Source organism: Octopus sinensis, linkage group LG11 (assembly GCF_006345805.1).
Source record: "Octopus sinensis linkage group LG11, ASM634580v1, whole genome shotgun sequence".
Taxonomy (NCBI): Eukaryota; Metazoa; Mollusca; class Cephalopoda; order Octopoda; family Octopodidae; genus Octopus; species Octopus sinensis.
In genome coordinates, this window is record NC_043007.1 from 31,867,579 (window position 1) to 31,884,586 (window position 17,008).

Here is a 17,008-nt window from a genome sequence, read left to right on the forward strand (position 1 = left end):
TTACATTTCTGAAGAAAAAAGAAACCCTTTTCCCCCACCCCTAAACCTAACACCCCATATATAAAAAAAAAACTTTACGGAAAGTGACGGTCTTCTTCTTCAAATGTAAACAGACATGGCAGTTCTGGTACTTGTACCGAAAGATCGCCCATTTTTGTTTATATATTAAAGGTTTCAAACGAAAACCTTCCTCCCAGCTCATTTCCTTCTGCTGGTTTCCATTCGCAGGATGTCTCGGTCGAATATGAGTTCCTGCGCATTGTTTTCGACATCAAACAGAAGAAAAACTTCAAGGCAATATTCGGCCACATCCTAAGATCTGGGAACACAACAGAAGATATTGGTAAGAAAGCGATTGAGGTCGACAGTAGAAACCAATACAAGAAATCCCTTCTGATCCTGAAACAAAGCGTTGTGGTAAGGGATCCTGCTTTGATGGAAACTCTCAAGAAATATGATACAGAAGGGAATTTCACAATCACCCCTGAAGACTTCATAGCAGCTGTTAAGGTAGGAATAGCTTTTTTTTAAGTATATTTTTGGGGAAATTCAATTCTATCATTTTCTAATTTTCTTCAATGATTTCCATCATAGGTATCTTGAAGAAGCATAAACCTCTTCCATGGTGGCATTTATTTGACACATCTTCAGGCACCTTTCAATGTGATATCTGGCAATCTAAGCAATCTCGACTATATAGAGCAGTAGTTGTCAGTATCTTTCTGTACCAGGGTTGAGATCCCTGAACTTTTATACAGTTCTTCCGCCCTGAAAGACTATTGACTGCGATGTCACAGTTCATATGCTTTTTAACAGAAGGCCGGTGACCACTTGACACAAGGGGGAATGGTTTTCCCCATCCCCAACTGGAGTCCACCAGATGAGTAACTGTACATAGTTTGGCCGGCGAGACGCTGCCGTTGCCCGGGGTGTGGCCGCTGCTGTGCTCGGCAGCTACTAGGAGCCATATGTATGAGCTGAGGCTGATGTGGGGGACCAAGGTAGTCAGACCACCCGTGGAGGGCAAGGCGTCTCTCTTCCTACAAAGGTGCACACAAATTATAACAGCTCAAATACATGACTGGCACACTATATCATTATCATCGTTTAACGTCCGCTTTCCATGCTAGCATGGGTTGGACGATTTTGACTGAGGGCTGGTGAACCAGATGGCTGCACCAGGCTCCAATATTGATCTGGTAAAATTTGGAACTGAAAAATTAAAGCCCCTTAGCTTATGAAAAAAATATTATTATTATTGACGAGCTGGCAGAATCGTTAGCATAATACTTAGTGGCATTTCGTCCATCTTCACATTCTGAGTTCAAATTCTGCCCAGGTCGACTTTGCCTTTCATCCTTTCAGGGTCAATGAAATAAATACCAGTTATGCAGAGGGAAGGGAAGTGGTTGATATAATTGACTTGTCCCTTCCCCACAAATTTCAAGCCTCATGTCTATAGTAAAAAGGATGATTATTATTAACCCATGCTAGCATGGAAAGCGGATGCTAAACGATGATGATGATTAAGACTGCAAGCTGGCAGAATCGTTAGCACGCTGGATGAAATGCTTAGCAGTAGTTCACCTGTTGCTACATTCTGAGTTCAAATTCTACCGAAGTCGACTTTGCCTTTCATCTTTTGGGGTCAACAAAATAAGTACCAGTTATGCATTGGGGTTGACATAATCAACTATCCCCTCCCCCAAATTCAGGCCTTGTGCCCATAGTAGAAAGGATTATTATTAGTATTATTATAGTATTATCATTTCCCCAAAAACTGCAGCTTTTAATTTTGCTAGTACCACACCCAAGACACTAATGTCTGTTAAGTCCTTCTAGGCCTTCTTTTAACGGTTGTTGGAACTTAAAGGGTAAAAGACAGCATGTTTCCTTTTTCTGCTGGAATATAGAGATGATACTGCAAGTAAGACTCTTGAAACACTCAGGCAATCATACCTATCATAATCTTACCACACACACACATTTTTGGGGAGTATTTCAAAATAACTGAATTATCATTAGTTCAATAATTCCCTTTACGAATTAAATGTTTGAAATTTAGGTCTATGTTTACAAACCCTATCCTGACAGAAAGCCTTCTTTTTTAATGTTTGTGGCAGGAATGTGCTCTTGAAATAGACACGAAGGATTTAATGCAAACTTTAAAAGCAATAGCAAAGAAAGGATCAGGTAAAATATATTTTGGGTAAGTAAACCTCTTTTATTCGTTCATGATGTCAGAGGAGAGAAATGGGTCTGCATGGATGATGGTTCTCTTGCATTAAATGAGGCTGCAAAGAGAGAGGTTTGGAGACGCCACTATGAAAGGTTGCTCAATAGAGAAAATAAATGGGAGAAAGAGAGTCTGCCAGATATTGACCAGCTATCCGAATTGACAGTACCTTGGTAGATAGAGCAATTAAGGATATGAAGACAGGGAGAGCCTCTGGCCCATCAGGAATCACCACAGAGATGCTCAAAATATCTGGCAGTGTCGGCTATAGCCTAGTCACCTGTATAGTTAACCAGGTGATACATGACGGAGTCATACCCAATGACTGGTGTAGCAGCACCATAGTCAACTGCTACAAAGGTAAAGGTGATGCATTAGATATGAATAATTACAGAAGTATCAAATTAGTGGATCAGGTAATGAAAATCATGGAGAGGGTCATAGCCCAACTAATTAGGGAGAGAGTCAGTTTAGGTGAGATGCAGTTTGGGTTCATGCCAGGGAAAAGCACCACTGATGCTATATTTCTGGTAAGACATCTGCAGGAGAACTACCTCGCCAAAGATAAACCTCTCTACCTGGCTTTCGTTGACATGGAGAAAGCCTTTGACAGGGTCCCCCGATCCCTTATCTGGTGGTCGATGAGGAGACTAGGGATAGATGAATGGTTAGTGAGAGCTGTGCAAGCCATGTACAGGGATGCTGTCAGTAAGGTGAGGGTTGGCAAAACTCTGTATTGATACCAAGGTTGTTTTGCTTACAAATGGGGTGGGGCAATCTGCTACTAAAAAGGTTGGGAAGTATTGAAAAGTGATAACTGATGAGTCTATTTAGCTATATACACACACATATACACAATAGGCTTCTTCTATTTCTGTCTAACAATTTCACCCACAGTGTATTAATTAACCAGTGCTTAGAGAATCAAACATTAGCCGACAGCATTCGCGGAGTGGGATTGAACTGCTTTCTTAACCTTGTACACAGCCATGCCTGCACCCAATCTAATAAACAAAAGTTTACTCTTTTACTTGTTTCAGTCATTTGACTGTGGTCATGCTGGAGCACCGCCTTTAGTCAAGCAAATCGACCCCAGGACTTATTCTTTGTAAGCCCAGTACTTATTCTATCGGTCTCATTTGCCGAATCGCTAAGTTACAGGGACGTAAACACACTAGCCTCGGTTGGCGGGGAACTATATAAAATCCACTCACAAGGCTTTGGTCGGCTCGAGGCTATAGTAGAAGATACTTGCCCAAAGTGCCACGCAGTGGGACTGAACCCAGAACTATGTGGTTGGTAAGCAAGCTACTTACCACACACCCACTCCTACGTGTATATAGTTTTTTTAGTTTATAAATTAGAATGGTTCTATCAGTTTATTTGAAACTTGAAATTAATGTCTAAATAAAAAAGTGTGAAATTTGAATATAACCTAATTTCTTGTTTTTCAGGGACCTGGCAACAGAGGCCCACAAGGACTAAAGAAAGGCTGAAATGGAGACTAGAGTAATGGAGATAGCACAGAAATTTCATCAGAAAATTGGAGTTCCAATCATAAAAACGAGTTAAATTGTGTTTTAATTCATTCACTAAGTTGTGAATTAATCCTTCCCATAAGTTAACTGAACAACGGAAAAATATATTTAAAAAAATCTTTTGTTTGGTTAACATTCACTTTTCCATGCCAGCATGGTTTGGGTGGGAAGGAAATTTGGGACAGGATTTTTATGGCTGGATGTCCTTCCCAACTGTCTGTGAAGTCAACAAGGAATGCAAGCCTTACTGTTTCACTCAAATGGTAACAAACAAAATATCAACTATCTCTCTCACACACACACACAGGTGAAGTATCACAAAGGGAACTAGGGGAATAGGATACAGACATTCAGAAAGAGATGGACAAAATGCAAACACACACACACACACACACACAAAAAAAAAAGTTGTGCACAGTGAATTAATTGTACATGGAAAAAAAGTAAAAGTTGACTAAGAAAGAAACAAGGCCTGTTTAAAGCATGAGTGACCCCTTCGACTACATGCTGTACAGAAATCAATACATGTTTGTGGTTTCCTGAAGTTTGGGTCCACTAAATTCATGCACAAGATATTGGTTGGCCCTGGGATGGGGTAGGAGATACTTGCCCAAGATGTCAAACAGTGAAACTGAACACTAAACTATACGGTTGTAAATTTAAAAACATTTCTATGTCCTCAATTGGGTAACAATTCTAATTTTGTAAATAAAATCAATTTGGTAAGTTATCAAAATTGAACAAATGAAATGACTTTTTAAAATATATTTCCATGTATAATTAATTACTAGTTGTACTGTGATGTTAATTGCTATAAATTCTCTTCCAGGATCAGCCTTAAGACTGTGATAAACAAGGGAGGGATAAGAAGTGGTGAGATCAGATTCTGAATGTGAAGATTCCTAGATAGATTTATAATTAAGCTTTACACAAAAGAGAAAGTACAATGATCCCTTGATCTTTTAACAAGATCTCTAAGAATGGTAGGGGACAAAAATGGAGGAGTTAGAAACCACTATTCATATAGCTTCAGATAGGAGACCTGCTTGGAATGTTTGCAGCAGAGTAAACTCTGCTAGAAGTATGCGAGGAGGGCCAGGTGACTGATTAGATTTACTACCAACAAAAAACTGTCATAGAAGATATTGGCCCAGGGAGCTATACAGTGGATTCAAACCCAAACAATAATGAAATGAATGTTGTAACCACAAACTGAGAAACAGATCCAGCCAATTCGACCACCCAGTACGGCAACCATCAAGGGCCATTGATATCTTACATTTTCAAAATTAAGCCAAGTGGATTGCAGCCAAATGAAATGAAGAACCTTGTCCAAGAACACAATGTACCACCTTATGTGGGAATCAAACTCAGTCTTGTGATTGTAAGTCCAACAGCATGGGGGTGGGGAAGATGTTAAAATATTAATGATTTAGGGCATCAAAGGAGACAGAAGGGATTGGTGAAATCCTCTGGCTTGCTAACACTTCTCATTACTCTAATATGAGACATGATAATGCTGAGTCTTAGAATGATGGGATCTACTTTTCCACATTTGCAAGAGTCACACGGAGTTTACTGAGACAGATTCTCTACAGCCAGATGCCTTTCCTGTTGCCAACCCTTAAATGTTTCTGTATTATCATATAGTAATAATAACCTGTGTCTAATGCTATAAATATCAATCCTATTCAATAAAATTGGTTCCCTTACCTTCAAATTTGTTGCCCTCTATCAACATACTTTAACGTTTCATTATCCCATTTCTGTTGAAATGTGCTGCATTTGGTTCAGTTACTGCCTCCTCCTCCTCCTCTTCTGTTCATTCCTTACATGACCTCTACAACAGTATGTGACCTCTGTAGAGAGTGTATAATTTTCTTGCAGAATAGGCCATACTTATATAGAATTACATCGTTCTCTTTTACTCTTTGTCTCCTGATAGATTCTGAAAACTTAAAAGATTCCTTGATACCAACGAGAAGCATGAGAAAAAATAAATAAATATATAAATAAAATAAAAATGAACCCACCAAATATAATTTAAATTTCTTCCCCTCGCTTCAAAGAAAAAAATAACTGGAATGGAGACATTAAATGTCTATTTTATATCAAAAATTAGTTTACATAAATATATCCAAACCAAGAAATAAAATCTTTGACAATGATAAAAAGATGGAGAATGTCTGGAGTGACGATGTTAGCCTCACAGAAACCAGAAACCATGATTGTTCGCAGCATCCTAAACTGACAAAAGAAATGAGCAGAGAAACATTGCACCATTGGGAAACTTTAGGGTTTTCAGATCCAGTTTTAGTGCAGCCATGACGTTAAAAAGAAACTGGGTTTTTGCAGAAGGGGTATATTGTTGTTGTCCTAAGGAAGACTAAATAAATACTGCTATTTCGTTCTGGAATATTCCAATAGAAACATTTTTCCACAAAGATAGCAAAATTGAATAACAATATGAACACAGCCAGTACAAGCCATACATGCCAATCCAGTTTGGCAGAAGAGTGAAGAATGGTTTCTAAATTGATGATGAAGAAAACTGTCGGCAAACATTTAAATTCTTTTTTTCTTTTTTTGAGGACAATCAAAACCTTTTCTGTTTTTGAAGAATGTTTAAAAATTTTCCTCGCGTCATTTCTCGTGCTGAAAAGACAAAAAAAAAGAGGAAAAATTGTAGTTCCCAAAGTAAATAAAATATACAAAATTTCAGTTTTGTCGGTTAAAATATGAAAAATTATAACTCATTATTTGGATACCAGTGTCACGCAGATGGCACCCATGCCAGTGGCACATAAAAGCACCCATTACATTCTCAGAGTGGTTGGTGTTAGGAAGGGCATCCAGACACAGCTTTCTAGTGTGCCAGCCCAGTCAAACCATCAAACCCATGCCACCATGGACAATGGAAGTTAAATGATGATGATGATGGACCATATTTATGAGTGATGGGGAATCAGGAGACTGTATTAGATGCTAGAATTGCAGATGCTGGAGCAATAATGCACAAGCAGCAGCTTTCGATTTCCAGAAGAGGAGAGATTGGTCAAAAAGCCAAACTCGTCATCTTCAACTGGGCTTCTCTGCCTCTCCTTAGCTGTGGTCATGAAAGATGGATAATGGCTAAAAGAGTAGAATCAAAGACACAAACAGTCAAAATGGGGTTCCTCCAAAGAATCTCTGAAGTAACATTATTTGAGAGGATGTGAGGCTCCAGAGATCAGGGAGTTTCTCCAAGTTAAGCTTCTACTTCTCTGCATTGAGAGGTCACAGTTCTGGTACTATGGACATCTGGTGGTTAGATGTCACCAGAAAGGATTGCAAGACAGATTCTTTAACCCTTTCGTTACTGCATTTCTATTGATGCTCTGTGTTTCTCTCAATTATTTTAGATATAACAAAGAATTTAGTAAAATAACTTTGTTATCATTAAGCTAGTGTTAGGAACATGAATTGTGACTAAGGTTTGGTGGACGATTTTAATTCAAAACTTATGAAAACAAGACATTTGTACTCAGAGCCAGAGCTGGTTTTAGCCAGGTTGGTAACGAAAGGGTTAAGCTGAGTTGACCAGCAGGAGACCCAGCGTTTAGACCAAGAATGAGATGGTTGGGTAATACCCATAGTCTCAGTTATGCTTGGGAATACAGCTGGAAAGTATAATGACAGATAAGAAGCTACGGGAGAGGTACATGAGGATTCTACCTCCATGATCCTCCCAAGAATAGGTGGAAAAGATGAATGGATGGATGAAGAAGATAAATGGATATTGCAAAATAATTTTACCACAAACAGCAAACTGGCTAAAACAATATATCTCTTACCTTCATCAAGTCCCAGTTTGAAGGCTAAATTTTGAAGTCCTCTCACTTTTTCCATCAGCTGAGGTGTAGTCAAGCTACCAAACTCTAACATGGGAAAAACAAAATGAATTTTACTAATAAAAGATTTTAAATTGGTTATTTTCCTTAGAAATAAGACAGAAGCACTTCAATAAAATTTACCAAATAAGATCATTATCCAGTGCAACCTAGGCCAGCATGGAACATGTGCATTAAATGGGGAGGATGCTCCTTCACAAATGTCAACTCTATGAAATGCATCAGTAGATAATATCACTAAATTCCCAACAAATAAAAGAAAGAAATAAAAGATGTTATCCAAGGGAAAGGCAAGGGCCGATACAGCTTTGCACCAGTGACGTTGCAACTCATTTCTATAGCTGAGTGAACTGGAGCAATGTGAAATAGAGTGTCTTGCTCAAGAACACAACACGTAGCCCAGTCCAGGAATCGAACTCACAACCTCAGTCGTAAGTTCGACGCTCTAACCACTGAGCCATACACCTTCACAGAGGCAATGTTAAATAACCAAGACCTTTGGCAATATACCATGCTTGTGAAGACCAGTCAAACCAAGTGAAATTGTAGTTGGTGGCTAATGCTGGTGTCACGTAACTGGCACCCGTGCCGGTGGCATGTAAAAAGCATCCATTACACTCTTGGAGTGGTTGATGTTAAGAAGGGCACAGAGCCATAGAAACCATCCCAAGTCAGACTGGTGTAGTTCTTCAGCTTACCAGTTTCAATCAAACCGTCTAACCCATGCCAGCATGGAAAGTAGGCAGTAAATGACAAGGAAGGAAGGAAGAAAGTGATGCATACCTTGAAGAAGTTCTATGTCATCTTGATCGTCTATTTCTTTAGAGAAATTTGAAGCGGAGAAAGGCTGGAATATAAAATGAATCCATCAGTAAATAGAAGAGAAGAGGAATAAGCTTTCAGGTCATTGTGGTAATGATTGCTTTCCCTAACCATGTTGTCTTGGGCAAATATCTTCTGCTACGGCCCCTGGACAACCAAAATCTTGTGAGGGGATTTGGGAGACAAAAACTGAAAGAAGCCTATCTTCTGTATGTGTGTGTGTGTGTGTGTATATATATATTACTCCTGTTTGTAACAAAAGGACTCCCTCTCAGGATGAAAGGGAGACTGTATGAAGCTTGTGTGCAAACGGCTAAACTCCATGGTAGTGAGAAATGGGCTCTGAATGCAGAAGACATGCAAAGACTGGAGAGAAACAGGCCGACCTTCTCCCTGACTGGAATGCTGGTCCATTGCAGGGTGAACCCATTGACAGCTGAGTGGACTGGGGCAACGTGAAATGAAGTGCTTTGCTCAAGAACACAACACACTGCTCAGTCCAGGAACCAAACCTACATTGCTAGAAATAAGGTACCACCTTGCACCCTCAGTCACTATTAGAGACAACTGAATTTTTCCTTTTGGTTTTATATTGCTTAAAGCTGCCTTTGTTATTTTATAATTTTCACATTAGCGCTTGGTTGAATCATCCACTGATTCATATCATAAATACTTACATACAGACAGTTGGTATTTGACCAAACCATCCAGCAATGAAGTAGTCACCACTGATGAGCTTTAATTTTAAGCAAGACTAGACTAGTATGGTGATCTCACTTGCTGTGGGGCAGGTGTCTCCCCTGTCAGTGCATAGACATGTGCTTCTTTGCAGTTCTAAAGGCTTTTAGCTCTTATTTCTAGCAATGTAGGTGTTACCTGCACCATCAGTCACAATTAGTGACTGCATATATATATATATATATATAGGTCAGGCTTCCACACAGTTTCCACCAACCAAATTCACTTACAAAACATTGGTTAACCCAGATCTTTGCAGTAGGTCTGAACCCAAAATCATGTCATTACAAAGTCAATCTACAGTTTGATACCGTTTGCCAAGTTTCACCTGTTTCCAAGAAAGATATTTCCCCCAACCCCTGGCCAGACGGTTACACAGAAAATTGGAAACAAATGACACCATTTGTGTGACACAGAAGTTTGTCAAAACAAGGAGGCACAAACACACATAAAGAACTTGGAAGGTTGGGCCCCCAACCAAGCCTTTTGAGATACCCTTAAAGCCAGGATCTTTTCAATACCCGTCACATATATCATGTAGTCTTGGATTCAATCTCACTGTGCAGCACCTAGGGGGCCGGCTGAAGCCTAGTGGATTTCATAGAAGGAAACTGAAAGAAACCTGGAGTGTTGAAATGTTCCTGGCTTTGAGTAAGAGAAAATACAAGAAGGACAGTTAATTATGATTTTATTCAACATGTTACCCTCTCGGATACACACACTTATTGCAGTGATCCTTCATTTTTTCTAATCCCTGTAAAAGAACTCAGAAGGTTGGGCCTCCAACTAGGCCTTTCTCAACACACACATGAGAAGGTGCTGAAAAGTTCCTAGCTTTAAGAGTGTCGAGAAAGACCTGGTTAGAAGCCCAACTTTCCAAGTTCTTTTACAGGGCTTAGAAAAATTAAAGGACCGCTGTAATAAGTGTGTGTATCCGAGAGGGGAATATGATGAATAAAATCATAATTAACTGATCCTGCTTTATTTTTTTTTACTCAAAGCCAGGAACTTTTCAGCACCCCTTCAGCTTTCTTTTAGTTTCCTTCTATCAAATCCACTCATAGGGCTTAGGTTGGCCCAGGGTTATAGTGTAAGGCATATGCTGAAAGTGCCATACAGCAGGACTGAACCTGAAACCAGATGGCTGAGAAACAAACTTCTTAGCCACACAGCCATGCAATACAATAATGGAACACTAAAATATGGAACCTATGTTATTTACTGACTCAAAGAGGCAACAGGAGAACAAAGTTTCAAAGGTTAAAACACAAGAGGTACTTACACTTTGGTTGGCAGCAAACTCTGATACACCTGGTACTAAGGATTATAATGTAAAAGAAAAATTTTAGGTACAACTCCATGAAAAACATTCCAAATTCCTAACATTAAGAATTAATCTTTTCTACTGGAAGCACAAAGCCTTGGATTTGGCTGGAAGGGGACTAGCCGATTTCACTGGTACTTAATTTATCGACCCCAAAAGGATAAAAGGCCAAGTTGATCTCGGCAGAATTTGAACTCAGAACGTAGCGGCGAGCGAAATTCCTGGAGTGGTAATAACTCTGCCAGCTCACCACCTTCCTAATATTAAAAATTAATAAGACACCCCTAATTGTGCTGTCTTTAAACTTCTACCACTAAATATAATGCCACTGGTATTACTATTATACAAGGGAGCCTCCTCCATACATGTGATCATTTGACATGCTATAAATAGCAGTCAAAGCTTCCTCAAATCATACTTTACTGTTTTAATAAAAAGTACACATTAGATAATGTAGCCCAGATATACTATGCCTGCAAAAAACCATTTTTTGCCTTGTGTGTGTGTGTGTAAGAACATTAATACTCATAAGCAGTTTATATTGTACAGCATTTCAATCTTGGAAGGACGAAATGCAAAGCCAATCTCAGCAGGATTTGAACTCAAGATGTGAAGTACCACCATAACCAAACACCACAAGGTATTTCATCATTTGCTCTGACAATTCTCTGCCTTGAGGCTGACTTGGAGGTTAAACAACAACTGGCTCATTACAGACCAGTTGAGGATGTTTTTTTTATAACCCCCCCCCCCTAGGTTTACTCAATGTAGCAGACAAATTTCCTTGCTGCACTCCTCCTCTCCCAACCCTCTTTAAAATACATATTTTAAGATAAAATTTTAAATGATAGAAATGATTTTATTCTCTTAATAGTGGATGTAGCAGGTAAAGGTAAAGGCGCAGGAGTGGCTGTGTGGTAAGTAGCTTGCTTACCAACCACATGGTTCCGGGTTCAGTTCCACTGCGTGGCACCTTGGGCAAGTGTCTTCTACTATAACCTCGGGCCAACCAAAGCCTTGTGAGTGGATTTGGTAGACGGAAACTGAAAGGAGCCGTCATATGTATGTATATATATATGTGTGTGTGTGTGTGTGTGTGTCTGTGCTTGTCCCCGCAACATCACTTGACAACTGATGTTGGTGTGTTCACATCCCGTCACTTAGTGGTTCAACAAAAGAGACCGATAGAATAAGTACTAGGCTTACAGAGAATAAGTCCTGGGGTCGATTTGCTTGACTAAAGGTGGTGCTCCAGCATGGCCACAGTCAAATGACTGAAACAAGTAAAAGAGACTCCCTTCGGTCATGAATGACCATGGGATTGCACCTAGAAAGTTCTTTTCTGAGTTCAGGAAAGGTTGTTTATGGAAGACCAGCATTCGCCCATGCATATCATCCGCCCCTCTCCACACTACCAATGTTGTTGCATGGAAAGGCAAATGGCACTAGTGACATCGCAACTCATCTCTACAACTGAGTGAAACAGAGTAACATGAAATAAAATGTCTTGCTCAACAATACAACACATAGCCTAGTCCAGGAATTGAACTCACTACTTCATGATTGTGAGCCCAACGCTCTAACCACTGAGCCATGTGCCTTCACACTGGATGTAGCAAGACTGATGGTTAAACATCTTTAGCTAGCTACTACTGCAGTGCTGTAAGTGTGTTCAAGAAGAAGAGTTGAGTGAAGCTTCTGAACACAACAGGCAGGAACTGTTACACAGCTTTATCAACGAGGCAAAGCTTTCTCTGCATCACAAACTGGTTGTGATGACAGCAAATAATTCAGACTAGTCTCATGATTAATAACATATATGGGACAACAACAAAATATTTTACAGAACTAAGAGAACAACGTGTCTACATACTCTTAATAATAAAATCAATATGATATCTTAATCCCCAAATAATTAAAACATAAAATAAAATACTTTGTTTATAGACATACACAAACATACACATACTTACTTTGTTCAGGCCATAAGTCAGGAGATGATCTGTCCAATTTTTCATAACTCATCAATGTCTGCTCACAGTCTGTTAAGCAAAAATTGTTCACTTTCTAATATCTACTATAATAATACTCTTGCGTTTTTCTCTGTCACAACATAGGAATGAGAAAAGAAGGGGTGATGGCAAACTAGTAGTGGGACAGTTTGACTGAGGACTGGCGAACCAGATGGCTGCACAAGGTTCCAATCTGATCTGGCAGAGTTTCTACAGCTGGATGCCCTTCCTATTGTCAACCACTCCGAGAGTGTAGTGGGTGCTTTTATGTGCCACCGGGACGAGGGCCAGTCACGCAGTACTGGCAACGGCCACGCTCACATGGGGTTTTTTATGTGCCACCTGCACAGGTGGCCAGTCCAGCAGCACTGGCAACGACCTCACTCAAATGTTTCTTTTTTATATGAGTGTGTGTGTGTGAATTAAGGATGAATACAAGTTTATACTATAGTTCCTATGCAGGTTGCACCATTAAGGTTGCTGTTTGGAGCCCTGCAACAAGTGTTCCAAGTGCATTTAGATGCTCAACCACAACGGATCATCAAGGAACACTTGATTGTATTCAGTTGCAGATAAACGAGGAGTTTATCCTTATTACTCTTATAATTTGTTCTGTAGTTCATAACTAGTAATATTACTCAGTATAGAAGTTATTTAACAACTACACAGAAAGCAGATTATGATAATCTATACGGAGTTATAACATAACAATAGCAGTTGTACACATAATTTCTACTATATATTACAGCTTCCTAAACACCAACCATGTGTTTGTGTGTGTGTGTATGAGTGCTTACATTCTATGCTTTGCATGAAAAGGTACTGAGCTACAAACAGTGAAGTTTGATGTCAGTACTTGTCAGCAAATTATCTGCTAGCCCTGCATGTTTGAAGGTGAGTGGAAAATTAAAAAATCCTTTGCTTGAAAAACTAGTAACTGTTAGCAAAAAGAAGAGAAGTCGGCTATAAAACAATACCTCAAAGTTAGGTGCTCATCTAACCCATGCTAGCATGGAAAAACAGATGTATAACGAACAAATACACATATATCACAACTTGGAATTTCAACAATAATACGAAGTCTGGCACGTAAAAGCACCCCTAACACTCTTGGAGTGGTTGGCATTAGGAAGGGCATCCAACCATAGAAACCATGCCAAATCAGACTGGAGCCTGGTGTATCCCACTTAGCTTACCAGTCCTGGTCAAACTGTCCAACCCATGCCAGCATGGACAACAGATGCTAAATGATGATGATGATGCTGATGATAACAAATTGGAGCATTGTGAAATCATGTTGTTCTTTTTTCTCTTTTTTTTTTTCAAGGCTTTAGCAGCTTAAATAAACTGAGTTAATACCACTGTAATCAATATAATTGAGTAATAATTGTGACTTGCTCTTTGTTGACAGCACTTGCCGTTAAAAGCTAAACAATAACATTTGAAATGTTCAGCAACAACTTAAAATCTCAGTGTAAGGTTCAACATCCAGAAGCCACATCATTAAATCCTTTAAATTAATTCCATTTTTTGAACCACAAAAAAAAAAATGTGTAAGTTAAGCCTTCTAGAGTTTTTGTCCAAATTAGAATACAATGCAGTACCTGCTCACTGGTACTAAAAAGCCAATGAAGCAATTATGAGGCCCCTTGATGTGCTAAAAATAATAGCCAAAATTTCCCAGTCTTTGAAAAGTTGAGCTCTTTGGATAATGTCATCTCAGATATAATAGGCTTGTAAAAATGGGGCAGTCACAGGTGGAATGTCTCACCATAGCTCTGCTCAATCAATTATTACCTGTGTGAAACATGAATTTACATTCTAGAATCATTTACATAAACTGATTTAAAAAATTACAGATGAGACTTCTTAGAAAGGATGAGAATAGGAGAAACTGGACAAAGTTAGGTTTGTTAATATATTTACCTTTATACAAATACTGTTTTTTATGTCAATTTAAGAAATCAATATTACGTTTACTGTAATTAACCCTTTGTCTGTCGCTGTGCATCACCTTTGATTTTACAGGACATATTTCCCTGGTGTCCATTCGTTTTATGATACACATTCCTGGCGTTAGGAAGAGCATCCAGCTGTAGAAACTCTGCCAGATCAAGATTGGAGCCTGGTGCAGCCATCTGGTTCGCCAGTCCTCAGTCAAAATCATCCAACCCATGCTAGCATGGAAAGCGGACGTTAAACGATGATGATGATGACATTCCCAATCTGTTTCACGTACAAGAGCAACTTGGGACTTATGAAAGGAAAGTTTTATATTGCTTAGAACGTATGAAACGATGGCTAACTCAAAGTCTAAAAACAAGTACAGACGTTTAAGGACAAACTTATGAAAATGTTTTGAACAGGCAAAAGGTATAAAGACAGGATTCTTGTTAAAAGTGATGAAAATATTTTTACGTGCTTGAGAGAGAAGGACAAATGTTGGTGGCTGTTATTCGGTAACATGGTTTCGAGAAAAATAAAAAGATATGTCACTTGGGTTAAGGAAGAACCATTAAAAGAGAAGCAACTGCTTTTAATAGAAAAGAAAATTAGTTCGATCCTGTGTTGCAGCGGACGTGTCAGCAGAAAGGACAAGTTGATAACTGCGTCATTGGTATTAGAAACTATAGCTGACGTCTAAGGGAAAAGGTACTACTTGAGAACAGTGGTCCCGGTGCGCGCACTCGCGTAGTCACGCTATAGCTAGTTGTGACTAATCGATCTTACAACGACTACCTAGCAAAGTAAATAAAACACAAAAACACAAAGTAAGGATCGACTAGTCACGACTAGCTAGCGCGAGTGCGCGCACCGGGACCACTGTTCTGAAGTAGTACCAGGAAAAAAAAGTTTTACTTTGGATTTCTTTAAAACTAGGAATAAAAGCATGAAAAAAAAACCATACAAAATACCGAGTAAAGTTTATAAGAGTAGTTATAAGCAAACTTGTGTAATAAAATCCAGGAGAAAATTAGACGAAACGGAGATTTTAAGACATGTTTACTAAAACTGAATCCGAAAGAGATTGGAGGAGGCGACCGTTTCCTGACCGAGAGAGGTCAAGTTTGTGTCCTGTGAAAGAAAAACATTGGGAATCCAAGCAGAACCGTTTTGCAAAACTGGCGCAATCCAAAACAGTTGAAGATATGTTCGGTGGAAAGATACAGCATCCGGTTATGAGGAATGGAAACACTGTAAACTATTACAGAGTGTCTCTTTAGCCACAGGTTCCAAGCTCTGGTCTTCCTTCTTAGTCGAAATACCTATTTCTTTACTACCCACAAGGGGCTAAACACAGAGGGGACAAAGAAGGACAAACGAAGGGATTAAGTCGATTATATCGACCCCAGTGCATAACTGGTACTTATTTAATCGACCCTGAAAGGACGAAAGGCAAAGTCGACCTCGGCGGAATTCGAACCCAGAACGTAACGGCAGACGAAATACTTATTTCTTTACTACCCACAAGGGGCTTAGACATAGAGGGGACAAACAAGGACAGACAAAGGGATTAAGTCGATTATATCGACCCCAGTGCGTAACTGGTACTTGTTTAATCGACCCCGAAAGGATAAAAGGCAAAAGTCGACCTCAGCGGAATTCGAACCCAGAACGTAGCGAGCGGTGGCTTTGCTTTTAATACAGGTGTATGTTATTATAAGAGCCTCTACGTTCGACGATAACCTCTGACTAAATGGATAAACTGCTGAATAAAGACGGTCGGGTTTGAGGTCAACTTTAAATAATGCAACGAGGGAAAAACACACAAAAGGTGAAAAAATCGAATGAAAAATATTTTGCCAGAAAATGTCTCGGATCGAAGAAAGCTGAGCGAAGGAGTTTGTGAAATCTTCCGTTTTTATAAACAAATAAGACATTTATGGCTAAATATTTGGATGAAATATGTGTGGAAAGTATTAAAGAAGACAAGTAGGCTAAAGTTAATTAAATTAATTAAAAGATATTAATGAGGGAAGAAGGAAAAAGTCCCGAAGTGTTTCGTTAATTTCTTGTATTTTTCTAAGACAGCTGACAACTTCCATGCTGTGGAGAAAAGTCGGGTTTGGCCGCCGATTGGAAGGCGATAGGCGCGAATTAAGTGGTTTTCTAGTATTTTTGTCTGGATTGGATTATGGTAAAAAGGAGAAAATGATGAGTTATTGAGTTGGAATCAGAAATAAGGTAAAATGTTACCAGCATCGAGATCCGAATTGCCCGCACTTGGTGACGCCATGTTGGCAGGAGGTGACACCTAGCGGCAGATAACTCCACCTACAACCAATGCAACTGACTCAAACATTTATTATAAGAGAGGAGAGACAGGATGGAGAGAGATGAAATACTTGCCCAAGATGCTCTACAGAAGATGAATTTAACCTCAACGATGTTGTTCGATCTACTAGAAATAGCAGCCAAATTTCCCTCAAGTCATACTTTATATAATG

The 17,008-nt window shown here is 39.3% G+C and overlaps 2 protein-coding genes across 3 annotated transcripts in view; one reads left to right on the forward strand and one right to left on the reverse strand.

Annotated features, from left to right (window-relative positions):
- LOC115217448 (leucine-rich repeat-containing protein 74B-like) overlaps positions 1 to 4,158 on the forward strand; it is a 52,692-nt gene extending 48,534 nt beyond the window's left edge. For both annotated transcript variants that reach the window (XM_036507322.1, XM_029787151.2), the window contains 3 exons: positions 229 to 510; positions 2,124 to 2,209; positions 3,691 to 4,158. In XM_036507322.1, the coding sequence (XP_036363215.1) occupies positions 229 to 510; positions 2,124 to 2,209; positions 3,691 to 3,721 (399 nt within the window). In that variant the 3' untranslated portion in view covers positions 3,722 to 4,158. The remainder of the gene's footprint in view (positions 1 to 228; positions 511 to 2,123; positions 2,210 to 3,690) is intronic.
- A 1,705-nt stretch (positions 4,159 to 5,863) lies between these two features.
- On the reverse strand, positions 5,864 to 16,913 carry LOC115217381 (protein lin-52 homolog). Its single transcript, XM_029787057.2, has 6 exons — positions 16,758 to 16,913; positions 12,522 to 12,590; positions 10,507 to 10,541; positions 8,448 to 8,511; positions 7,608 to 7,691; positions 5,864 to 6,429 (listed from the first exon to the last, which is right to left on the reverse strand). Exons 1-6 carry the CDS (start codon positions 16,795 to 16,797, stop codon positions 6,371 to 6,373), a joined length of 351 nt encoding a protein of 116 aa, XP_029642917.1. The 5' UTR covers positions 16,798 to 16,913; the 3' UTR covers positions 5,864 to 6,370.
- Between the last annotated feature and the right edge of the window lie 95 nt (positions 16,914 to 17,008).